Source organism: Scyliorhinus torazame, chromosome 7 (assembly GCF_047496885.1).
Source record: "Scyliorhinus torazame isolate Kashiwa2021f chromosome 7, sScyTor2.1, whole genome shotgun sequence".
NCBI classification, from domain to species: Eukaryota; Metazoa; Chordata; class Chondrichthyes; order Carcharhiniformes; family Scyliorhinidae; genus Scyliorhinus; species Scyliorhinus torazame.
Genome location: NC_092713.1, coordinates 2,137,586 through 2,164,184, shown reverse-complemented (window position 1 = coordinate 2,164,184; position 26,599 = coordinate 2,137,586). Strand labels below are relative to the sequence as shown.

Here is a 26,599-nt window from a genome sequence, read left to right as displayed (position 1 = left end):
CTTTCTGGATTCAGAGAGTCAGGAATAGAGCAGAAAATTGACACTAGTTCTAATTTGCGACAACGAGATTTGAAATGTGCATTACAGCTGGTTTGTGGGAGGGTTGGTCAGTATTGTCCTCAGCTGTTCAGTATGTAGCAGGATTCTGGAACGCAGAGAGATGCGAGAAATGGGCAGGTGACAGATCGATGTAAACAGGATGTGATCTGAATTCCAACGTTCAATTAAACAGTAGCCCACCAATCAGCTGTGAAATTGTTCAAAATCGCACTTAACACCTTTACTCGCAACCGACAGACCCGTCCCCACCAGTACTGTACCCTAGTGTTATACAGTGACAGACCCGTCCCCACCAGTACTGTACCCCAGTGTTATACAGCGACAGACCCTTCCCCACCAGTACTGTACCCCAGTGTTATACAGTGACAGACCCGTCCCCATCAGTACTGTACCCCAGTGTTACACAGTGACAGACCCGTCCCCACCAGTACTGTACCCCAGTGTTATACAGTGACAGACCCGTCCCCACCAGTACTGTACCCGTGTTATACAGCGACAGACCCGTCCCCACCAGTACTGTACCCCAGTGTTATACAGTGACAGACCCGTCCCCACCAGTACTGTACCCCAGTGTTATACAGCGACAGACCCGACCCCACCAGTACTGTACCCCAGTGTTATACAGCGACAGACCCGTCCCCACCAGTACTGTCCCCCAGTGTTATACAGTGACAGACCCGTCCCCACCAGTACTGTACCCCAGTGTTATACAGTGACAGACCCGTCCCCACCAGTACTGTCCCCCAGTGTTATACAGTGACAGACCCGTCCCCACCAATACTGTATCCCAGTGTTATACAGTGACAGACCCGTCCCCACCAGTACTGTACCCCAGTGTTATACAGTGACAGACCCGTCCCCACCAGTACTGTACCCGTGTTATACAGTGACAGACCCGTCCCCACCAGTACTGTCCCCCAGTGTTATACAGTGACAGACCCGTCCCCACCAGTACTGTACCCCAGTGTTATACAGCGACAGACCCTTCCCCACCAGTACTGTCCCCCAGCGTTATACAGTGACAGACCCGTCCCCACCAGTACTGTACCCCAGTGTTATACAGTGACAGACCCGTCCCCACCAGTACTGTACCCCAGTGTTATACAGCGACAGACCCTTCCCCACCAGTACTGTACCCCAGTGTTATACAGTGACAGACCCGTCCCCACCAGTACTGTACCCCAGTGTTATACAGCGACAGACCCGTCCCCACCAGTACTGTACCCCAGTGTTATACAGCGACAGACCCTTCCCCACCAGTACTGTACCCCAGCGTTATACAGTGACAGACCCGTCCCCACCAGTACTGTACCCCAGCGTTATACAGTGACAGACCCATCCCCACCAGTACTGTACCCCAGTGTTATACAGTGACAGACCCGTCCCCACCAGTACTGTACCCCAGTGTTATACAGTGACAGACCCGTCCCCACCAGTACTGTACCCCAGTGTTATACAGTGACAGACCTGTCCCCACCAGTACTGTACCCCAGTGTTATACAGTGACAGACACGTCCCCACCAGTACTGTACCCCAGTGTTATACAGTGACAGACCCGTCCCCACCAGTACTGTACCCCAGTGTTATACAGCGACAGACCTGTCCCCACCAGCACTGTACCCCAGTGTTATACAGTGACAGACCCGTCCCCACCAGTACTGTACCCCAGTGTTATACAGTGACAGACCTGTCCCCACCAGTACTGTACCCCAGTGTTATACAGTGACAGACACGTCCCCACCAGTACTGTACCCCAGTGTTATACAGTGACAGACCCGTCCCCACCAGTACTGTACCCCAGTGTTATACAGCGACAGACCTGTCCCCACCAGCACTGTACCCCAGTGTTATACAGTGACAGACCCGTCCCCACCAGTACTGTACCCCAGTGTTATACAGCGACAGACCCGTCCCCACCAGCACTGTACCCCAGTGTTATACAGTGACAGACCCGTCCCCACCAGCACTGTACCCGTGTTATACAGTGACAGACCCGTCCCCACCAGTACTGTACCCCAGTGTTATACAGTGACAGACCCGTCCCCACCAGTACTGTACCCCAGTGTTATACAGTGACAGACCCATCCCCACCAGTACTGTACCCCAGTGTTATACAGTGACAGACCTGTCCCCACCAGTACTGTACCCCAGTGTTATACAGCGACAGACCCGTCCCCACCAGCACTGTACCCCAGTGTTATACAGTGACAGACCCGTCCCCACCAGCACTGTACCCGTGTTATACAGTGACAGACCCGTCCCCACCAGTACTGTACCCCAGTGTTATACAGTGACAGACCCGTCCCCACCAGTACTGTACCCCAGTGTTATACAGTGACAGACATGTCCCCACCAGTACTGTACCCCAGTGTTATACAGTGACAGACCCGTCCCCACCAATACTGTATCCCAGTGTTATACAGTGACAGACCCGTCCCCACCAGTACTGTACCCCAGTGTTATACAGTGACAGACCCGTCCCCACCAGTACTGTACCCCAGTGTTATACAGTGACAGACCCATCCCCACCAGTACTGTACCCCAGTGTTACAGTGACAGACCCACCCCCACCAGTACTGTACCCCAGTGTTATACAGTGACAGACCCGTCCCCACCAGTACTGTATCCCAGTGTTATACAGTGACAGACCCGTCCCCACCAGTACTGTAACCCCAGTGTTATACAGTGACAGACCCGTCCCCACCAGTACTGTACCCCAGTGTTATACAGTGACAGACCCGTCCCCACCAGTACTGTACCCCAGTGTTATACAGCGACAGACCCGTCCCCACCAATACTGTACCCCAGTGTTATACAGCGACAGACCCATCCCCACCAGTACTGTACCCCAGTGTTATACAGAGACAGACCCGTCCCCAACAGTACTGTACCCCAGTGTTATACAGTGACAGACCCGTCCCCACCAATACTGTATCCCAGTGTTATACAGAGACAGACCCGTCCCCACCAGTACTGTAACCCAGTGTTATACAGTGACAGACCCGTCCCCACCAGTACTGTACCCCAGTGTTATACAGAGACAGACCCGTCCCCAACAGTACTGTACCCCAGTGTTATACAGTGACAGACCCGTCCCCACCAGTACTGTACCCCAGTGTTATACAGAGACAGACCCGTCCCCACCAATACTGTATCCCAGTGTTATACAGCGACAGACCCGTCCCCACCAGTACTGTATCCCAGTGTTATACAGCGACAGACCCGTCCCCACCAGTACTGTAACCCAGTGTTATACAGCGACAGATCTGTGAAAATCTCTAATATTTAACACTGTGTTTGATTTCTTTCCATCAGGGTTTCCAAGGCAAGACTGGCCCTCCAGGTCCTGGAGGAGTTGTGGGACCTCAGGTATGTTCTAATTCATAGACTGAGTGTGAGAGCTGGGTGTTAGTTGAGGACTGTGACCAGAGGAACGCCTTGTGTTGACAATTAATGGAACCATCGAAATGAGGAGGACTGTTAGATTAGAAAGTCCCATCGGTAACCTGATGCCGTGGCTGTCTGTCTGGCCCTGGTTTTCACTGTCATGTTAAATCTCACTGATGGATTAGGAAAGTGTTTTTGTTGATCTCTCTGTGGAAGAGCTGAGGCTCTTTTGTGCCGATCTGAATCTGCTGTGGGTAATGATCCCTCAGTCATTCCAGCAGCTTAACCAGCTGGGGCTTCAGAAGGAACTGGCTGAATTTCTGACGGGTTATTCTGCAACAATGAAGATTGAAAGGTGATGTGATCTCGCAGCGGATGGTGGAAGCTGTTACTATCGATTCCTTCAAATCAAATTTGGAGAGATTTCTCCTGGAAATTCACATTTTGGGCTCCAGTATCTGAGTAATTGGAGACAGGACGTGGGGAGCGGGTTTGAGGGAAACAGGTGATTTTGGGCTGATGGTTCCCAAAGCTCTCGCCCCCTGGGGGCTTTCCTCAGCTCAGCTCGAGGAGGGGGGGTCTGTCGATTCACTGACAGCGATTGATCAGTGAGATTGGTCAGTAACTCCATTACCATTGGACCATACCATGATGATTCCGGCCCTCCAGCCTGTAGTAACTCTGGGTATGAGCAATCCCAGCTCAGCCTGCTCCACCACCCGTTACTTGCAGACCTGAAATCTCTTTCTAATAGTTGTCAGTCAATTTTGCTTTAGAAATGAGTGGAGTTCAGTTGAAGTCTGGATCTGCATTTATCATCCATTAATTGCCATGTTTGTGTCAGATTATGACAGGTTATGATGAGTGATGGAATGTCAGTCACATTGCCGTGCGCTCCGCAATCCTGGTTTTAGTGCAGACACACTCCCGATCCTCCTCCAGTCCTTTTGAGATTATTTATTCATCACCGCCTGGAAATCCCTTGGGGAAGAGGGACACACACCATCATCTCCAAACCCTGGAGAAGTGGCTCAATGTGAAAGTGAGCCCATTCCTGGCTTGGGCAGTGTGGTAGCACAGTGGTTAGCACCATGCTTCACAGCTCCAGGGTCCCAGGTTCGATTCCCGGCTTGGGTCACTGTCTGTGTGGAGTCTGCACATCCTCCCCGTGTGTGCGTGGGTTTCCTCCGGGTGCTCCGGTTTCCTCCCACAGTCCAAAGACGTGCAGGTTAGGTGAATTGGCCGTGCTAAATTGTCCCTTATTGTTCAAAAAGGTGGGGTGCGTTAATGGATTACGGGGATAGGGTGTAAGTGAGGGCTTAAGTGGGTCAGTGCAGACTCAATGGGCCGAATGGCCTCCTTCTGCACTGTATGTTCTATGCTGTAGGGATTCAGACTCATTGCTGCGAATACAGCATCCAACATATTCAGAACACGTCCCACATTCTCCCCGCTCCCTGTGGGAGCGAGTCCCACATTCCCCCCACTCCCTGTGGGAGCGAGTCCCACATTCTCCCCACTCCCTGTGGGAGCGAGTCCCACATTCTCCCCACTCCTTGTGGGAGCGAGTCCAACATTCTCCCGACTCCCTGTGGGAGTGAGTCCCACATTCTCCCCACTCCCTGTGGGAGCGAGTCCCACATTCTCCCCACTCCCTGTGGGAGCGAGTCCCACATTCTCCCCACTCCCTGTGGGAGCGAGTCCCACATTCTCCCCACTACCTGTGGGAGCGAGTCCCACATTCTCCCCACTCCCTGTGGGAGCGAGTCCCACATTCTCCCCACTCCCTGTGGGAGCGAGTCCCACATTCTCCCCACTCCCTGTGGGAGCGAGTCCCACATTCTCCCGACACCTTGTGGGAGAGAGTCCTACATTCTCCCCACTCCCTGTGGGAGCGAGTCCCACATTCTCCCCACTCCCTGTGGGAGCGAGTCCCACATTCTCCCCAGTCCATGTGGGAGCGAGTCCCACATTCTCCCCACTCCCTGTGGGAGTGAGTCCCACATTCTCCCCACTCCCTGTGGGAGCGAGTCCCACATTCTCCCGACACCCTGTGGGAGTGAGTCCTACATTCTCCCCATTCCCTGTGGGAGCGAGTCCCACATTCTCCCCACTCCCTGTGGGAGCGAGTCCCACATTCTCCCCAGTCCCTGTGGGAGCGAGTCCCACATTCTCCCCACTCCCTGTGGGAGCGAGTCCCACATTCTCCCCACTCCCTGTGGGAGCGAGTCCCACATTCTCCCCACTCCCTGTGGGAGCGAGTCCCACATTCTCCCCGCTCCCTGTGGGAGCGAGTCCCACATTCTCCCCGCTCCCTGTGGGAGCGAGTCCCACATTCTCCCCGCTCCCTGTGGGAGCGAGTCCCACATTCTCCCCGCTCCCTGTGGGAGCGAGTCCCACATTCTCCCCGCTCCCTGTGGGAGCGAGTCCCACATTCTCCCCGCTCCCTGTGGGACCGAGTCCCACATTCTCCCCGCTCCCTGTGGGACCGAGTCCCACATTCTCCCCGCTCCCTGTGGGACCGAGTCCCACATTCTCCCCACTCCCTGTGGGATCGAGTCCCGCATTCTCCCCACTCCCTGTGGGAGCGAGTCCCGCATTCTCCCCACTCCCTGTGGGAGCGAGTCCCACATTCTCCCCACTCCCTGTGGGAGCGAGTCCCACATTCTCCCCACTCCCCGTGGGAGCGAGTTCCACATTCTCCCCACTCCCCGTGGGAGCGAGTCTCACATTCTCCCCACTCCCTGTGGGAGCGAGTTCCACATTCTCCCCACTCCCTGTGGGATCGAGTCCCACATTCTCCCCACTCCCTGTGGGAGCGAGTCCCGCATTCTCCCCACTCCCTGTGGGAGCGAGTCCCACATTCTCCCCACTCCCCGTGGGAGCGAGTTCCACATTCTCCCCACTCCCCGTGGGAGCGAGTCCCACATTCTCCCCACTCCCTGTGGGAGCGAGTCCCACATTCTCCCCACTCCCTGTGGGAGCGAGTTCCCCATTCTCCCCACTCCCTGTGGGAGCGAGTTCCGCATTCTCCCCACTTCCCGTGGGAACGAGTTCCACATTCTCCCCACTTCCCGTGGGAACGAGTTCCACATTCTCCCTGTGGGAGCGAGTTCCACATTCTCCCCACTCCCTGTGGGAGCGAGTCCCACATTCTCCCCACTCCCTGTGGGAGCGAGTCCCACATTCTCCCCCACTCCCTGTGGGAGCGAGTTCCACATTCTCCGCACTCCCTGTGGGAGCGAGTCCCACATTCTCCCCACTCCCTGTGGGAGCGAGTTCCACATTCTCCGCACTCCCTGTGGGAGCGAGTTCTACATTCTCCCCACTCCCTGTGGGAGCGAGTTCCCCATTCTCCCCACTCCCTGTGAGAGCGAGTCCCACATTCTCCCCTCTCCCTGTGGGAGCGAGTTCCCCATTCTCCCCACTCCCTGTGAGAGCGAGTCCCACATTCTCCCCACTCCCTGTGAGAGCGAGTCCCACATTCTCCCCACTCCCTGTGGGACCGAGTCCCACATTCTCCCCACTCCCTGTGGGAGCGAGTTCCTCATTCTCCCCACTCCCTGTGGGAGTGAGTTCCACATTCTCCCCACTCCCTGTGGGAGCGAGTTCCCCATTCTCCCCACTCCCTGTGAGAGCGAGTCCCACATTCTCCCCTCTCCCTGTGGGAGCGAGTCCCATATTCTCCCCACTCCCCGTGCGAGCGAGTTCCCCATTCTCCCCACTCCCTGTGGGAGCGAGTTGCCCATTCTCCCCACTCCCTGTGAGAGCGAGTCCCACATTCTCCCCACTCCCTGTGGGAGCGAGTTCCACATTCTCCCCACTCCCCGTGGGAGCGAGTCCCACATTCTCCCCACTCCCTGTGGGAGCGAGTTCCACATTCTCCGCACTCCCTGTGAGAGCGAGTCCCACATTCTCCCCACTCCCTGTGGGAGCGAGTCCCACATTCTCCCCACTCCCTGTGGGAGCGAGTCCCACATTCTCCCCACTCCCTGTGGGAGCGAGTTCCACATTCTCCCCACTCCCTGTGGGAGCGAGTTCCACATTCTCCCCACTCTCCGCGGGAGCGAGTCCCACATTCTCCCCTCTCCCTGTGGGAGCGAGTTCCCCATTCTCCCCACTCCCTGTGAGAGCGAGTCCCACATTCTCCCCACTCCCTGTGAGAGCGAGTCCCACATTCTCCCCACTCCCTGTGGGACCGAGTCCCACATTCTCCCCACTCCCTGTGGGAGCGAGTTCCACATTCTCCCCACTCCCTGTGGGAGCGAGTTCCACATTCTACCCACTCCCTGTGGGATCGAGTCCCACATTCTCCACACTCCCTGTGGGAGCGAGTCCCACATTCTCCCCACTCCCTGTGGGAGCGAGTCCCACATTCTCCCCACTCCCTGTGGGATCGAGTCCCACATTCTCCCCACTCCCTGTGGGAGCGAGTTCCACATTCTCCCCACTCCCTGTGGGACCGAGTCCCACATTCTCCCCACTCCCTGTGGGAGCGAGTCCCACATTCTCCCCTCTCCCTGTGGGACCGAGTTTCACATTCTCCCCACTCCCTGTGGGACCGAGTCCCACATTCTCCCCACTCCCTGTGGGACCGTGTCCCACATTCTCCCCACTCTCTGGGTAATGGAGTTTCTCCTGAACTCCCCATTGCATTTCGCAGTGATGATCTCGTATTGCTAGTTTCGGAAACACCCTCTCTGTGTCGACCCTGTTGAACTCTTAAAGACCTTCCAAGTTGCTCCTCAGTCTGAATTTCCCAGGAGAAAAGTGCCCAGCTGTTCAGTCTTTCCTGATAGTTCCCGACTCGCCATTCTGCTTCCGTCCCAGAGAACACTCGGTGCAATCAAACCTCTCCGTGATAAATATTGAAATATTCCAGGGAGTTATTTTAAAATCTGATGCCTGCTCAGGGTTTGTGAATGGTTTAATAATTATTCTTCATCGATCTTAGGTAAATTGTGGGAATAAATTCTCCTCTTAATGAGAAGGTACCTCCTAGTTACGAATAGTTAATATCTTCTGATATCTGATATCCTGATAATATCGTCTAACAATTACGGGTAGCACAATGGTTAGCACTGCTGCCTCACGGCACCGAGGACCCGGGTTCAATCCCGGCCCCGGGTCACAGTCCGTGTGGAGTTTGCACATTCTCCCCGTGTCTGCGTGGGTTTCGCCATCACAACCCAAAGACGTGCAGGGTCGGTGGATTGGCCACACTAAATTGCCCCTTAATTGGAAAAAAAAGAATTAGGTACTTTCAATTTATTTAATAAAATGAATGTTCAATGATAAGCAAAGTTTAATGAACGATGCCTGTTGTTGGTTTCTCGTGTTGATTGTTTCTTTAACTCTTGATGTTTCTGTTAGGGGCCAACTGGAGAGACAGGACCCTTAGGTGAGAGAGGGCACCCAGGGCCTCCTGGGCCACCCGGGAGCAAGGGCTCCCAGGATCTGCAGGGAAAGAAGGTGCTAAGGTGAGTCTTGCCTTTCGTCAGGGGAGGACTCCACTGGGACAGCGAGTCAGGGCAGTGTTCACATCAGGGTGGCTGACTTGTCTTAGATCTGATAACCTGGGCGGGATTCTCCGACCCCCCCGCCGTGTCGGAGAATCGCCGGGGGGCGTCGTGAATCCCGTCCCGCCGGCGTACATTAGAACAGGTCCTTACCGGCGGGACCTGGTGGTGCAGGCGGCCTTGTGGGGCTCTGGCCCCGGGAGGTGCCCCCACGGTGGCCTGGCCCGCGATCAGGGCGCACCGATCCGCGGGTGGGTCTGTGCCGTGGGGGCAGTCTATTCCTCCGCGTCGGCTGCTATTCCTCCGCCATGGCTGACGCGGAGATGACCCCCCCTGCGCATGCGCGGGGATGACGCCAGCACACGCCAGCCCCTTCCCCGCCCGGCCAGCCTGGCGCAAACCACTCCGGGGCGGGCCTAGCCCCTGAAGGTGCAGAGTACCTAGCGCCTGAAGGTGCAGAGTACCTAGCCCCTGAAGGTGCAGAGTACCTAGCCCCTGAAGCTGCAGAGTACCTAGCCCCTGAAGGTGCAGAGTACCTAGCGCCTGAAGCTGCAGAGTACCTAGCCCCTGAAGGTGCAGAGTACCTAGCCCCTGAAGCTGCAGAGTACCTAGCCCCTGAAGGTGCAGAGTACCTAGCGCCTGAAGCTGCAGAGTACCTAGCCCCTGAAGGTGCAGAGTACCTAGCGCCTGAAGGTGCAGAGTACCTAGCCCCTGAAGGTGCAGAGTACCTAGCCCCTGAAGGTGCAGAGTACCTAGCCCCTGAAGCTGCAGAGTACCTAGCGCCTGAAGGTGCAGAGTACCTAGCGCCTGAAGCTGCAGAGTACCTAGCGCCTGAAGCTGCAGAGTACCTAGCCCCTGAAGGTGCAGAGTACCTAGCGCCTGAAGGTGCAGAGTACCTAGCGCCTGACGGTGCAGAGTACCTAGCCCCTGAAGGTGCAGAGTACCTAGCGCCTGAAGGTGCAGAGTACCTAGCGCCTGAAGCTGCAGAGTACCTAGCCCCTGAAGGTGCAGAGTACCTAGCGCCTGAAGGTGCAGAGTACCTAGCCCCTGAAGCTGCAGAGTACCTAGCCCCTGAAGGTGCAGAGTACCTAGCGCCTGAAGGTGCAGAGTACCTAGCGCCTGAAGGTGCAGAGTACCTAGCGCCTGAAGGTGTAGAGTACCTAGCGCCTGAAGGTGCAGAGTACCTAGCCCCTGAAGGTGCAGAGTACCTAGCGCCTGAAGGTGCAGAGTACCTAGCCCCTGAAGGTGCAGAGTACCTAGCGCCTGAAGGTGCAGAGTACCTAGCGCCTGAAGGTGCAGAGTACCTAGCCCCTGAAGGTGCAGAGTACCTAGCCCCTGAAGGATTCCACACCTTGGGGGCGGCCCGATGCTGGAGTAGTTCACACCACTCTCCGGCGCCGGGACCTCCCTCCCGCTGGGTAGGGGAGAATCCGGCCCCTGTCACTCAAATTGCTGATTCGCTTCTGTTACTTCATCCCAACCTGTTCACGGTGGGAAATAAGTCATTCAGCTCCGACCTCATTCCCCCAACATTCCCCCAGTGACCAGTCTCTTTAATCATTTTTATTTATGGGATATGGGTGTCGCTGGACCAGCGTTTATTGCCCATCCCTGAGGGCAGTTAAGAGTCAATCACATTGCTGTGGGTCTGGAGTCACGTGTAGGCCAGACCAGGTAAGGACGGCAGATTTCCTTCCCTAAAGGACATTAGTGACCCAGATGGGTTTTTACGAAAATCGGCAATGGTTTCATGGTCATCATTAGACTTTTGATTCCAGATCTTTATTGAATTCAAATTTCACCGTCTGCCCTGGTGGGATTCGATCCCGGGTCCCCAGAGCGTTACCCTGGGTCTCTGGATTACTAAACCAGCCACAATACCACTGTCCCGCAAACCATGACAAACTGCCAAATACCCCCAGACCCCCCAATCAGCTAAACACCCTCCATGACCCTGAACTTCCTCCAATTGCCCAGAACACCAAACAATCCCAATCCCAATATCCACAACTCCCCAAATCACCAGAGTTAGAAACGAGAGCAGGAGTGGTAGATCCAGCCTGTCCCACCTGCTCCGCCAGTCAACACGACCATAGCTGACCTTCTTCCCCGACTCCCTTTTCCCCCCTTCCCAGCTGCTCCATCTATCTCAGGATCTATTGTCCTCAATCTTCAAAACACTCCGGAACGGAGCCTCCCCCATCCTCTGGGCTGGAGGACTCCAAAGATTCACAAAGTCCTGAGTGAAGTCATTTCTCTTCATCTCAGTCCAATTGATTGAGTCCTTATCCTGAGTCTGTGTCCCGTGTTTCAGATCCCCCCCCTCACCCCAGTGGAAACTATCTCCCAGAGTTCACCCTGTCCAGCCCCTCCGAACCTGCGAGGTTTCAGTGACATCCCCTCACATTCTTCTAAACCCCAGAGAATATGAACCCCAATTTACTCAGCCTCCCGTCACAGGACAATTCCCTTGTCCCGGGGACCAATCCAGTGAACCTTTGTTATTCTGTTTCCAATGCGAGTTTATCCTTTCTGAAATATGGAGACCGGACCTGCTCACAGTATTCCAGATGTGGACTCGGCAAACCCTGTACAATTACAGGAAGATCTCTTTATTCCTGTCCTCCAATCCTCTTTGCAATAAAAACTAACGCCATTGTCTTCCTGGTTGCTTGCCTGCTGACTGTTTCCTTGTATGACTGCAGCCAAGTCTCTTTGAACATCAGCATTTCAAAGCTTCATGACTTTTCAAAAATATTCTGCTATTTAATTCTGACTATCAAGGTGATTAACGTCCCACATTATATTCCCTCCACCATTTTGTTGCCCTCTTCCTTAACCTGTCTCTAGATCCCTTTGCAGCCTCTGTGTGTTCTCCACACAGCTTACCCTCCCACCTGACTTGGTACCATCAGCAACTTAAACACATTGGGCGGGATTCTCCGACCCCCCCCGCCAGGCCGGAGAATCGCCGGGGGGCGGCGTGAATCCAACTGGTTGCCGAATTCTCCGGCGGCGGTTTTTCGGTGGGGGCAGGAATCATGCGCGCGGTAAGGGGCCGTTGGCAGCACACACCCCCCCCCCCCCCCCCCCCCCCGGTGATTATCTGCCCCGCGATGGGCCGAGTGGCCGCCCGTTTTCGGCTGGTCCCGCCGGTGTAAATTAGACCAGGTCCTTACTGGCGGGACCTGGCTCTGCGTCAGCCTGCGGAGTCCTCGGGGGGGGCGCGGGGGATCTGCCCCTGGCCCCCACGGTGGCCTGGCCCGCGATCGGGGCCTACCGATCCGCGGGCGGGCCTGTGCCCTGGGGGCACTCTTTCCCTCCATGCCGCCAGGTGTAACGGCCCGCCATGGCTGGCACGGAGAAGAACTCCCCTGCGCCTGCACTGGGATGATGCCAGCACATGTTGGCACCCCCGCGCTGGCACCCCCGCGCTGGCACCCCCGTGCTGGCACCCCCGTGCTGGCACCCCCGTGCTAGCACCCCCGCGCTGGCACCCCCGCGCTGGCACCCCCGCGCTGGCACCCCCGTGCTGGCACCCCCGTGCTGGCACCCCCGCGCTGGCACCCCCGTGCTGGCACCCCCGTGCTGGCACCCCCGCGCTGGCACCCCCGCGCTGGCACCCTCGTGCTGGCACCCCCGTGCTGGCACCCCCTGCGCTGGCACCCCCGCGCATGCACAAACTCGCGCAGGCCGGCAGAGGCCCTTCGGTGCCAACCCCGCCACCTCCGCCGGCCTGACCGCTGAAGGTGAGGAGGATTCAGCACCTTCCGGGCGGCCCAATGCCGGAGTGGTTCATGCCACTCCTCGGCGTCGGTACGACCCGCTCGCCGGATACCGGAGAATCCCGGCTATTATTCTCATTCTCTTCATTGAAGTTACCAACAAAGATTGTAAATGGCAGAGGTCACACACTGACCCATGTAACCCTCCACGAGACACAACCTGCCAACTTGACAAAGCCCCATTTATTCCTCCTCCCAACGTGTCGGTTAATCACCACCACGCATGAGCCGTTATCTTGTGTATTAATCTTACATCTTGGTATCTTATTCAATGTCTTTTGGAAATGACAGTATTGCTGCAGCTGCTGATTCTTTATAAACCCACTGGTTACACCCTCAAAATGTTTTAATAAATTTGTTAAACATGATTTCCTTTTTGTAAAACCATGTTTGACCATACAATGATTTTCAGAGTGTGTTGCTATGGTGATAGATCTGCCTGTTTTGTGAGATGATGATGTGTAACCGGGGTGTCTGTCACGTCCGTTATTGGACATTGTCTGTTGTGGGCAGTGTTTCCACGGCGACACAGGAATCCCGCTGGCCCGAGGCTTCTGGACAATGGAAATGACCATCATCCGGTCATTTCTTTAAACCTCTGCTTCATCCACACTCTTCCTAACTGCTTGTATCTGGATAGCAGCACATACTTCCCACGCCCTGACTCCGATCGCTGACAAACTGAAGCCTCACTTACAGACATTGTATCACAGACGTGGGCGAACTTTAGGTCTCGTACTCATTAGAGAGCATTTTATTCAGGGATATGGCTGTCATCCATTTAGCTCAACTGACCAAGTCGCCACTGACTCAAGAGAGCAAACATGTTGGGGTTCCTGCAAACTGGTGTACTTCTATATCCAACACATTGTCTTTCCAAGACATTCCCAATATTCATTTGAGGCAGCAAAGATGCACGTTGTTCTGTTGCATTTCCTGGCTGGTATCAGTCACTCCTGCAAAGGAAGGATCTGAGAACACAACTCTGGTACACACACTCTTAGTATTATTGGCCATGAAAGTACAAGATTGTCATAAAAACTCATCTGGGTCACTAATGTCCTTTAGGGAAGGAAATCTGCCGTCCTTACCTGGTCTGGCCTACACGTGACTCCAGACCCACAGCAATGTGGTTGACACTGAAATGGTCGAGCAAGCCGCTCAGTTGTATTGCAGAATGCAGCTCAGCACCACCTTCTGAAGGACATTTCGCGATGGGTAGTAAATGCTCCCCTTAATCATATCCCATGAATGAATTAATAAAGAAACTGATGGGGCTAGCACGGTGGCTCAGTGGGTTAGCACTGCTGCCTCACGGCGTCGAGGTCCCAGGTTCGATCCCGGCTCTGGGTCACTGTCCGTGTGGGGTTTGCACATTCTCCCAGTGCCTGCGTGGGTTTCACCCCCACAACCCAAAGATGTGCAGGGTAGGTGGATTGGCCGCGCTAAAATACCCCTTAATTGGAAAAAAATAATCGGGTACTCTGAATTTATATTTAAAAAAATAAAGAAACTGACAGCACAGATTAAAGGTGGTTGCAAAAGAAGCTGAGAAAACAGCGAGTTGTTGTGAGGCAGAGGGGGAGATGAGGAGGATGTTTTTTACACAGCGAGTTGTTGTGAGGCAGAGGGGGAGATGAGGAGGATGTTTTTTACACAGCGAGTTGTTGTGAGGCAGAGGGGGAGATGAGGAGGATGTTTTTTACACAGCGAGTTGTTGTGAGGCAGAGGGGGAGATGAGGAGGATGTTTTTTACACAGCGAGTTGTTGTGACGCAGAGGGGGAGATGAGGAGGATGTTTTTTACACAGCGAGTTGTTGTGAGGCAGAGGGGGAGATGAGGAGGATGTTTTTTACACAGCGAGTTGTTGTGAGGCAGAGGGGGAGATGAGGAGGATGTTTTTTACACAGCGAGTTGTTGTGAGGCAGAGGGGGGGATGAGGAGGATGTTTTTTACACAGCGAGTTGTTGTGAGGCAGAGGGGGAGATGAGGAGGATGTTTTTTACACAGCGAGTTGTTGTGAGGCAGAGGGGGAGATGAGGAGAATGTTTTTTACACAGCGAGTTGGTGTGAGGCAGAGGGGGAGATGAGGAGGATGTTTTTTACACAGTGAGTTGTTGTGAAGCAGAGGGGGAGATGAGGAGGATGTTTTTTACACAGCGAGTTGTTGTGAGGCAGAGGGGGAGATGAGGAGGATGTTTTTTACACAGCGAGTTGTTGTGAGGCAGAGGGGGAGATGAGGAGGATGTTTTTTACACAGCGAGTTGTTGTGAGGCAGAGGGGGAGATGAGGAGGATGTGTTTTACACAGCGAGTTGTTGTGAGGCAGAGGGGGAGATGAGGAGGATGTTTTTTACACAGCGAGTTGTTGTGAAGCAGAGGGGGAGATGAGGAGAATGTTTTTTACACAGCGAGTTGCTGTGAGGCAGAGGGGGAGATGAGGAGGATGTTTTTTACACAGCGAGTTGTTGTGAGGCAGAGGGGCAGATGATGAGGATGTTTTTTACACAGCGAGTTGTTGTGAGGCAGAGGGGCAGATGAGGAGGATGTTTTTTACACAGCGAGTTGTTGTGAGGCAGAGGGGGAGATGAGGAGGATGTGTTTTACACAGCGAGTTGTTGTGAGGCAGAGGGGGAGATGAGGAGGATGTTTTTTACACAGCGAGTTGTTGTGAGGCAGAGGGGCAGATGAGGAGGATGTTTTTTACACAGCGAGTTGTTGTGAGGCAGAGGGGGAGATGAGGAGGATGTTTTTTACACAGCGAGTTGTTGTGAGGCAGAGGGGGAGATGAGGAGGATGTGTTTTACACAGCGAGTTGTTGTGAGGCAGAGGGGGAGATGAGGAGGATGTTTTTTACACAGCGAGTTGTTGTGAGGCAGAGGGGGAGATGAGGAGGATGTTTTTTACACAGCGAGTTGTTGTGAGGCAGAGGGGGAGATGAGGAGGATGTTTTTTACACAGCGAGTTGTGAGACAGAGGGGGAGATGAGGAGGATGTTTTTTACAAAGCGAGTTGTTGTGAGGCAGAGGGGGAGATGAGGAGAATGTTTTTTACACAGCGAGTTGTTGTGAGGCAGAGGGGGAGATGAGGAGGATGTTTTTTACACAGCGAGTTGTTGTGAAGCAGAGGGGGAGATGAGGAGGATGTTTTTTACACAGCGAGTTGTTGTGAGGCAGAGGGGGAGATGAGGAGGATGTTTTTTACACAGCGAGTTGTTGTGAGGCAGAGGGGGAGATGAGGAGGATGTTTTTTACACAGCGAGTTGTTGTGAGGCAGAGGGGGAGATGAGGAGGATGTTTTTTACACAGCGAGTTGTTGTGAGGCAGAGGGGGAGATGAGGAGGATGTTTTTTACACAGCGAGTTGTTGTGAGGCAGAGGGGGAGATGAGGAGGATGTTTTTTACACAGCGAGTTGTTGTGAGGCAGAGGGGGAGATGAGGAGGATGTTTTTTACACAGCGAGTTGTTGTGAGGCAGAGGGGGAGATGAGGAGGATGTTTTTTACACAGCGAGTTGTTGTGAAGCAGAGGGGGAGATGAGGAGGATGTTTTTTACACAGCGAGTTGTTGTGAGGCAGAGGGGGAGATGAGGAGGATGTTTTTTACACAGCGAGTTGTTGTGAGGCAGAGGGGGAGATGAGGAGGATGTTTTTTACACAGCGAGTTGTTGTGAGGCAGAGGGGGGGATGAGGAGGATGTTTTTTACACAGCGAGTTGTTGTGAGGCAGAGGGGGAGATGAGGAGGATGTTTTTTACACAGCGAGTTGTTGTGAGGCAGAGGGGGAGATGAGGAGGATGTTTTTTACACAGCGAGTTGTTGTGAGGCAGAGGGGGAGATGAGGAGGATGTTTTTTACACAGCGAGTTGTTGTGAGGCAGAGGGGGAGATGAGGAGGATGTTTTTTACACAGCGAGTTGTTGTGAGGCAGAGGGGGAGATGAGGAGGATGTTTTTTACACAGCGAGTTGTTGTGAGGCAGGGGGGGAGATGAGGAGGATGTTTTTTACACAGCGCGTTGTTGTGAGGCAGAGGGGGAGATGAGGAGGATGTTTTTTACACAGCGAGTTGTGAAGCAGAGGGGGAGATGAGGAGGATGTTTTTTACACAGCGAGTTGTTGTGAAGCAGAGGGGGAGATGAGGAGGATGTTTTTTACACAGCGAGTTGTTGTGAAGCAGAGGGGGAGATGAGGAGAATGTTTTTTACACAGTGAGTTGTTGTGAGGCAGAGGGGGAGATGAGGAGGATGTTTTTTACACAGCGAGTTGTTGTGAGGCAGAGGGGGGGATGAGGAGGATGTTTTTTACACAGCGAGTTGTTGTGAGGCAGAGGGGGAGATGAGGAGGATGTTTTTTACACAGCGAGTTGTTGTGAGGCAGAGGGGGAGATGAGGAGGATGTTTTTTACACAGCGAGTTGTTGTGAGGCAGAGGGGGAGAGGAGGAGGATGTTTTTTACACAGCGAGTTGTTGTGAGGCAGAGGGGGAGATGAGGAGGATGTTTTTTACACAGCGAGTTGTTGTGAGGCAGAGGGGGAGATGAGGAGGGTGTTTTTTGCACAGCGAGTTGTTGTGAGGCAGAGGGGGAGATGAGGAGGATGTTTTTTACACAGCGAGTTGTTGTGAGGCAGAGGGGGAGATGAGGAGGATGTTTTTTACACAGCGAGTTGTGAGGCAGAGGGGGAGATGAGGAGGATGTTTTTTACACAGCGAGTTGTGAGGCAGAGGGGGAGATGAGGAGGATGTTTTTTACACGGAGTTGTTGTGAGGCAGAGGGGGAGATGAGGAGGATGTTTTTTACACAGCGAGTTGTTGTGAGGCAGAGGGGGAGATGAGGAGGATGTTTTTTATACAGCGAGTTGTTGTGAGGCAGAGGGGGAGATGAGGAGGATGTTTTTTACACAGCGAGTTGTTGTGAGGCAGAGGGGGAGATGAGGAAGATGTTTTTTATACAGCGAGTTGTTGTGAGGCAGAGGGGGAGATGAGGAGGATGTTTTTTACACAGCGAGTTGTTGTGAGGCAGAGGGGGAGATGAGGAAGATGTTTTTTATACAGCGAGTTGTTGTGAGGCAGAGGGGGAGATGAGGAGGATGTTTTTTACACAGCGAGTTGTTGTGAGGCAGAGGGGGAGATGTGGAGGATGTTTTTTATACAGCGAGTTGTTGTGAGGCAGAGGGGGAGATGAGGAGGATGTTTTTTACACAGCGAGTTGTTGTGAGGCAGAGGGGGAGATGAGGAGGATGTTTTTTACACAGCGAGTTGTGAGGCAGAGGGGGAGATGAGGAGGATGTTTTTTACACAGCGAGTTGTGAGGCAGAGGGGGAGATGAGGAGGATGTTTTTTACACAGCGAGTTGTTGTGAGGCAGAGGGGGAGATGAGGAGGATGTTTTTTACACAGCGAGTTGTTGTGAGGCAGAGGGGGAGATGAGGAGGATGTTTTTTACACAGCGAGATGTTGTGATGCAGAGGGAGAGATGAGGAGGATGTTTTTTACACAGCGAGTTGTTGTGAGGCAGAGGGGGAGATGAGGAGGATGTTTTTTACACAGCGAGTTGTTGTGAGGCAGAGGGGGAGATGAGGAGAATGTTTTTTACACAGCGAGTTGTTGTGAGGCAGAGGGGGAGATGAGGAGGATGTTTTTACAAAGCGAGTTGTTGTGAGGCAGAGGGGGAGATGAGGAGAATGTTTTTTACACAGCGAGTTGTTGTGAGGCAGGGGGGGAGATGAGGAGGATGTTTTTTACACAGCGAGTTGTTGTGAGGCAGAGGGGGAGATGAGGAGGATGTTTTTTACACAGCGAGTTGTTGTGAGGCATAGTGGGAGATGAGGAGGATGTTTTTTACACAGCGAGTTGTTGTGAGGCAGAGGGGGAGATGAGGAGGATGTTTTTACAAAGCGAGTTGTTGTGAGGCAGAGGGGGAGATGAGGAGGATGTTTTTTACACAGCGAGTTGTTGTGAAGCAGAGGGGGAGATGAGGAGGATGTTTTTTACACAGCGAGTTGTTGTGAGGCAGAGGGGGAGATGAGGAGGATGTTTTTTACACAGCGAGTTGTTGTGAGGCAGAGGGGGAGATGAGGAGAATGTTTTTTACACAGCGAGTTGTTGTGAGGCAGAGGGGCAGTTGAGGAGGATGTTTTTTACACAGCGAGTTGTTGTGAGGCAGAGGGGGAGATGAGGAGGATGTTTTTACAAAGCGAGATGTTGTGAGGCAGAGGGGGAGATGAGGAGGATGTTTTTTACACAGCGAGTTGTTGTGAGGCAGAGGGGGAGATGAGGAGGATGTTTTTTACACAGCGAGTTGTTGTGAAGCAGAGGGGGAGATGAGGAGGATGTTTTTTACACAGCGAGTTGTTGTGAGGCAGAGGGGGAGATGAGGAGGATGTTTTTTACACAGCGAGTTGTTGTGAGGCAGAGGGGGAGATGAGGAGGATGTTTTTTACACAGCGACTTGTTGTGAGGCAGAGGGGGAGATGAGGAGGATGTTTTTTACACAGCGAGTTGTTGTGAGGCAGAGGGGGAGATGAGGAGGATGTTTTTTACACAGCGAGTTGTTGTGAGGCAGAGGGGCAGATGAGGAGGATGTTTTTTACACAGCGAGTTGTTGTGAGGCAGAGGGGGAGATGAGGAGGATGTTTTTTACACAGCGAGTTGTTGTGAAGCAGAGGGGGAGATGAGGAGGATGTTTTTTACACAGCGAGTTGTTGTGAGGCAGAGGGGGAGATGAGGAGGATGTTTTTTACACAGCGAGTTGTTGTGAGGCAGAGGGGGAGATGAGGAGGATGTTTTTTACACAGCGAGTTGTTGTGAGGCAGAGGGGGAGATGAGGAGGATGTTTTTTACACAGCGAGTTGTTGTGAGGCAGAGGGGGAGATGAGGAGGATGTTTTTTACACAGCGAGTTGTTGTGAGGCAGAGGGGGAGATGAGGAGGATGTTTTTTACACAGCGAGTTGTTGTGAAGCAGAGGGGGAGATGAGGAGGATGTTTTTTACACAGCGAGTTGTTGTGAGGCAGAGGGGGAGATGAGGAGGATGTTTTTTACACAGCGAGTTGTTGTGAGGCAGAGGGGGAGATGAGGAGGATGTTTTTTACACAGCGAGTTGTTGTGAGGCAGAGGGGGGGATGAGGAGGATGTTTTTTACACAGCGAGTTGTTGTGAGGCAGAGGGGGAGATGAGGAGGATGTTTTTTACACAGCGAGTTGTTGTGAGGCAGAGGGGGAGATGAGGAGGATGTTTTTTACACAGCGAGTTGTTGTGAGGCAGAGGGGGAGATGAGGAGGATGTTTTTTACACAGCGAGTTGTTGTGAGGCAGAGGGGGAGATGAGGAGGATGTTTTTTACACAGCGAGTTGTTGTGAGGCAGAGGGGGAGATGAGGAGGATGTTTTTTACACAGCGAGTTGTTGTGAGGCAGGGGGGGAGATGAGGAGGATGTTTTTTACACAGCGCGTTGTTGTGAGGCAGAGGGGGAGATGAGGAGGATGTTTTTTACACAGCGAGTTGTGAAGCAGAGGGGGAGATGAGGAGGATGTTTTTTACACAGCGAGTTGTTGTGAAGCAGAGGGGGAGATGAGGAGGATGTTTTTTACACAGCGAGTTGTTGTGAAGCAGAGGGGGAGATGAGGAGAATGTTTTTTACACAGTGAGTTGTTGTGAGGCAGAGGGGGAGATGAGGAGGATGTTTTTTACACAGCGAGTTGTTGTGAGGCAGAGGGGGGGATGAGGAGGATGTTTTTTACACAGCGAGTTGTTGTGAGGCAGAGGGGGAGATGAGGAGGATGTTTTTTACACAGCGAGTTGTTGTGAGGCAGAGGGGGAGATGAGGAGGATGTTTTTTACACAGCGAGTTGTTGTGAGGCAGAGGGGGAGAGGAGGAGGATGTTTTTTACACAGCGAGTTGTTGTGAGGCAGAGGGGGAGATGAGGAGGATGTTTTTTACACAGCGAGTTGTTGTGAGGCAGAGGGGGAGATGAGGAGGGTGTTTTTTGCACAGCGAGTTGTTGTGAGGCAGAGGGGGAGATGAGGAGGATGTTTTTTACACAGCGAGTTGTTGTGAGGCAGAGGGGGAGATGAGGAGGATGTTTTTTACACAGCGAGTTGTGAGGCAGAGGGGGAGATGAGGAGGATGTTTTTTACACAGCGAGTTGTGAGGCAGAGGGGGAGATGAGGAGGATGTTTTTTACACGGAGTTGTTGTGAGGCAGAGGGGGAGATGAGGAGGATGTTTTTTACACAGCGAGTTGTTGTGAGGCAGAGGGGGAGATGAGGAGGATGTTTTTTATACAGCGAGTTGTTGTGAGGCAGAGGGGGAGATGAGGAGGATGTTTTTTACACAGCGAGTTGTTGTGAGGCAGAGGGGGAGATGAGGAAGATGTTTTTTATACAGCGAGTTGTTGTGAGGCAGAGGGGGAGATGAGGAGGATGTTTTTTACACAGCGAGTTGTTGTGAGGCAGAGGGGGAGATGAGGAAGATGTTTTTTATACAGCGAGTTGTTGTGAGGCAGAGGGGGAGATGAGGAGGATGTTTTTTACACAGCGAGTTGTTGTGAGGCAGAGGGGGAGATGTGGAGGATGTTTTTTATACAGCGAGTTGTTGTGAGGCAGAGGGGGAGATGAGGAGGATGTTTTTTACACAGCGAGTTGTTGTGAGGCAGAGGGGGAGATGAGGAGGATGTTTTTTACACAGCGAGTTGTGAGGCAGAGGGGGAGATGAGGAGGATGTTTTTTACACAGCGAGTTGTGAGGCAGAGGGGGAGATGAGGAGGATGTTTTTTACACAGCGAGTTGTTGTGAGGCAGAGGGGGAGATGAGGAGGATGTTTTTTACACAGCGAGTTGTTGTGAGGCAGAGGGGGAGATGAGGAGGATGTTTTTTACACAGCGAGATGTTGTGATGCAGAGGGAGAGATGAGGAGGATGTTTTTTACACAGCGAGTTGTTGTGAGGCAGAGGGGGAGATGAGGAGGATGTTTTTTACACAGCGAGTTGTTGTGAGGCAGAGGGGGAGATGAGGAGAATGTTTTTTACACAGCGAGTTGTTGTGAGGCAGAGGGGGAGATGAGGAGGATGTTTTTACAAAGCGAGTTGTTGTGAGGCAGAGGGGGAGATGAGGAGAATGTTTTTTACACAGCGAGTTGTTGTGAGGCAGGGGGGGAGATGAGGAGGATGTTTTTTACACAGCGAGTTGTTGTGAGGCAGAGGGGGAGATGAGGAGGATGTTTTTTACACAGCGAGTTGTTGTGAGGCATAGTGGGAGATGAGGAGGATGTTTTTTACACAGCGAGTTGTTGTGAGGCAGAGGGGGAGATGAGGAGGATGTTTTTACAAAGCGAGTTGTTGTGAGGCAGAGGGGGAGATGAGGAGGATGTTTTTTACACAGCGAGTTGTTGTGAAGCAGAGGGGGAGATGAGGAGGATGTTTTTTACACAGCGAGTTGTTGTGAGGCAGAGGGGGAGATGAGGAGGATGTTTTTTACACAGCGAGTTGTTGTGAGGCAGAGGGGGAGATGAGGAGAATGTTTTTTACACAGCGAGTTGTTGTGAGGCAGAGGGGCAGTTGAGGAGGATGTTTTTTACACAGCGAGTTGTTGTGAGGCAGAGGGGGAGATGAGGAGGATGTTTTTACAAAGCGAGATGTTGTGAGGCAGAGGGGGAGATGAGGAGGATGTTTTTTACACAGCGAGTTGTTGTGAGGCAGAGGGGGAGATGAGGAGGATGTTTTTTACACAGCGAGTTGTTGTGAAGCAGAGGGGGAGATGAGGAGGATGTTTTTTACACAGCGAGTTGTTGTGAGGCAGAGGGGGAGATGAGGAGGATGTTTTTTACACAGCGAGTTGTTGTGAGGCAGAGGGGGAGATGAGGAGGATGTTTTTTACACAGCGACTTGTTGTGAGGCAGAGGGGGAGATGAGGAGGATGTTTTTTACACAGCGAGTTGTTGTGAGGCAGAGGGGGAGATGAGGAGGATGTTTTTTACACAGCGAGTTGTTGTGAGGCAGAGGGGCAGATGAGGAGGATGTTTTTTACACAGCGAGTTGTTGTGAGGCAGAGGGGGAGATGAGGAGGATGTTTTTTACACAGCGAGTTGTTGTGAAGCAGAGGGGGAGATGAGGAGGATGTTTTTTACACAGCGAGTTGTTGTGAGGCAGAGGGGGAGATGAGGAGGATGTTTTTTACACAGCGAGTTGTTGTGAGGCAGAGGGGGAGATGAGGAGGATGTTTTTTACACAGCGAGTTGTTGTGAGGCAGAGGGGGAGACGAGGAGGATGTTTTTTACACAGCGAGTTGTTGTGAGGCAGAGGGGGAGATGAGGAGGATGTTTTTTACACAGCGAGTTGTTGTGAGGCAGAGGGGGAGATGAGGAGAATGTTTTTTACACAGCGAGTTGTTGTGAGGCAGAGGGGGAGATGAGGAAGATGTTTTTTACACAGCGAGTTGTGAGGCAGAGGGGGAGATGAGGAGGATGTTTTTTACACAGCGAGTTGTTGTGAGGCAGAGGGGGAGATGAGGAGGATGTTTTTTACACAGCGAGTTGTTGTGAGGCAGAGGGGGAGATGAGGAGGATGTTTTTTACACAGCGAGTTGTGAGACAGAGGGGGAGATGAGGAGGATGTTTTTTACACAGCGAGTTGTTGTGAGGCAGAGGGGGAGATGAGGAGGATGTTTTTTACACAGCGAGTTGTTGTGAGGCAGAGGGGGAGATGAGGAAGATGTTTTTTACACAGCGAGTTGTTGGGAGGCAGAGGGGGAGATGAGGAGGATGTTTTTTACACAGCGAGTTGTTGTGAGGCAGAGGGGGAGATGAGGAGGATGTTTTTTACACAGCGAGTTGTTGTGAGGCAGAGGGGGAGATGAGGAGGATGTTTTTTACACAGCGAGTTGTTGTGAAGCAGAGGGGGAGATGAGGAGGATGTTTTTTACACAGCGAGTTGTTGTGAGGCAGAGGGGGAGATGAGGAAGATGTTTTTTACACAGCGAGTTATTGTGAGGCAGAGGGGGAGATGAGGAGGATGTTTTTTACACAGCGAGTTGTTGTGAGGCAGAGGGGGAGATGAGGAGGATGTTTTTTACACAGCGAGTTGTTGTGAGGCAGAGGGGGAGATGAGGAGGATGTTTTTTACACAGCGAGTTGTTGTGAGGCAGAGGGGGAGATGAGGAGGATGTTTTTTACACAGCGAGTTATTGTGAGGCAGAGGGGGAGATGAGGAGGATGTTTTTTACACAGCGAGTTGTTGTGAGGCAGAGGGGGAGATGAGGAAGATGTTTTTTACACAGCGAGTTGTTGTGAGGCAGAGGGGGAGATGAGGAGGATGTTTTTTACACAGCGAGTTGTTGTGAGGCAGAGGGGGAGATGAGGAGGATGTTTTTTACACAGTGAGTTGTTGTGAGGCAGAGGGGGAGATGAGGAGGATGTTTTTTACACAGCGAGTTGTTGTGAGGCAGAGGGGGAGATGAGGAGGATGTTTTTTACACAGCGAGTTGTTGTGAGGCAGAGGGGGAGATGAGGAGGATGTTTTTTACAAAGCGAGTTGTTGTGAGGCAGAGGGGGAGATGAGGAGGATGTTTTTTACACAGCGAGTTGTTGTGAGGCAGAGGGGGAGATGAGGAGGATGTTTTTTACACAGCGAGTTGTTGTGAGGCAGAGGGGGAGATGAGGAGGATGTTTTTTACACAGCGAGTTGTTGTGAGGCAGAGGGGGAGATGAGGAGGATGTTTTTTACACAGCGAGTTGTTGTGAGGCAGAGGGGGAGATGAGGAGGATGTTTTTTACACAGCGAGTTGTTGTGAGGCAGAGGGGGAGATGAGGAGAATGTTTTTTACACAGCGAGTTGTTGTGAGGCAGAGGGGGAGATGGGGAGGATGTTTTTTACACAGCGAGTTGTTGTGAGGCAGAGGGGATGATGAGGAGGATGTTTTTCACACAGCGAGTTGTTGTGAGGCAGAGGGGGAGATGAGGAGGATGTTTTTTACACAGCGAATTGTTGTGAGGCAGAGGGGGAGATGAGGAGGATGTTTTTTACACAGCGAGTTGTTGTGAGGCAGAGGGGGAGATGAGGAGGATGTTTTTTACACAGCGAGTTGTTGTGAGGCAGAGGGGGAGATGAGGAGGATGTTTTTTACACAGCGAGTTGTTGTGAGGCAGAGGGGGAGATGAGGAGGATGTTTTTTACACAGCGAGTTGTTGTGAGTCAGTGGGGGAGATGAGGAGGATGTTTTTTACACAGCGAGTTGTTGTGAGGCAGAGGGGGAGATGAGGAGGATGTTTTTTACACAGCGAGTTGTTGTGAGGCAGAGGGGGAGATGAGGAGGATGTTTTTTACACAGCGAGTTGTGAGGCAGAGGGGGAGATGAGGAGGATGTTTTTTACACAGCGAGTTGTTGTGAGGCAGAGGGGGAGATGAGGAGGATGTTTTTTACACAGAGAGTTGTTGTGAGGCAGAAGGGGAGATGAGGAGGATGTTTTTTACACAGCGAGTTGTTGTGAGGCAGAGGGGGAGATGAGGAGGATGTTTTTTACACAGCGAGTTGTTGTGAAGCAGAGGGGGAGATGAGGAGGATGTTTTTTACACAGCGAGTTGTTGTGAGGCAGAGGGGGAGATGTGGAGGATGTTTTTTACACAGCGAGTTGTTGTGAGGCAGAGGGGGAGATGAGGAGGATGTTTTTTACACAGCGAGTTGTTGAGAGGCAGAGGGGGAGATGAGGAGGATGTTTTTTACACAGCGAGTTGTTGTGAGGCAGAGGGGGAGATGAGGAGGATGTTTTTTACACAGCGAGTTGTTGTGAGGCAGAGGGGGAGATGAGGAGGATGTTTTTTACACAGCGAGTTGTTGTGAAGCAGAGGGGGAGATGAGGAGGATGTTTTTTACACAGCGAGTTGTTGTGAGGCAGAGGGGGAGATGTGGAGGATGTTTTTTACACAGCGAGTTGTTGTGAGGCAGAGGGGGAGATGTGGAGGATGTTTTTTACACAGCGAGTTGTTGTGAGGCAGAGGGGGAGATGAGGAGGATGTTTTTTACACAGCGAGTTGTTGTGAGGCAGAGGGGGAGATGAGGAGGATGTTTTTTACACAGCGAGTTGTTGTGAGGCAGAGGGGGAGATGAGGAGGATGTTTTTTACACAGCGAGTTGTTGTGAAGCAGAGGGGGAGATGAGGAGGATGTTTTTTACACAGCGAGTTGTTGTGAGGCAGAGGGGGAGATGAGGAGGATGTTTTTTACACAGCGAGTTGTTGTGAGGCAGAGGGGGAGATGAGGAGGATGTTATTTACACAGCGAGTTGTTGTGAGGCAGAGGGGGAGATGAGGAGGATGTTTTTTACACAGCGAGTTGTTGTGAAGCAGAGGGGGAGATGAGGAGGATGTTTTTTACACAGCGAGTTGTTGTGAGGCAGAGGGGGAGATGAGGAGGATGTTTTTTACACAGCGAGTTGTTGTGAGGCAGAGGGGGAGATGAGGAGGATGTTTTTTACACAGCGAGTTGTTGTGAGGCAGAGGGGGAGATGAGGAGGATGTTTTTTACACAGCGAGTTGTTGTGAGGCAGAGGGGGAGATGAGGAGGATGTTTTTTACACAGCGAGTTGTTGTGAGGCAGGGGGGGAGATGAGGAGGATGTTTTTTACACAGCGAGTTGTTGTGAGGCAGAGGGGGAGATGAGGAGGATGTTTTTTACACAGCGAGTTGTTGTGAGGCAGAGGGGGAGATGAGGAGGATGTTTTTTACACAGCGAGTTGTTGTGAGGCAGAGGGGGAGATGAGGAGGATGTTTTTTACACAGCGAGTTGTTGTGAGGCAGAGGGGGAGATGAGGAAGATGTTTTTTACACAGCGAGTTGTTGTGAGGCAGAGGGGGAGATGAGGAGGATGTT

The 26,599-nt window shown here is 52.7% G+C and overlaps 1 protein-coding gene across 1 annotated transcript in view; it reads left to right on the top strand.

The window, feature by feature from the left end:
- Nucleotides 1–26,599, top strand: part of col11a1a (collagen, type XI, alpha 1a) — a 1,142,395-nt gene that overhangs the window by 754,679 nt on the left and 361,117 nt on the right. The window contains 3 exon segments of the mRNA XM_072510277.1: nt 3,376–3,429; nt 8,821–8,884; nt 8,887–8,927. Coding sequence (XP_072366378.1) covers nt 3,376–3,429; nt 8,821–8,884; nt 8,887–8,927 — 159 coding nt within the window.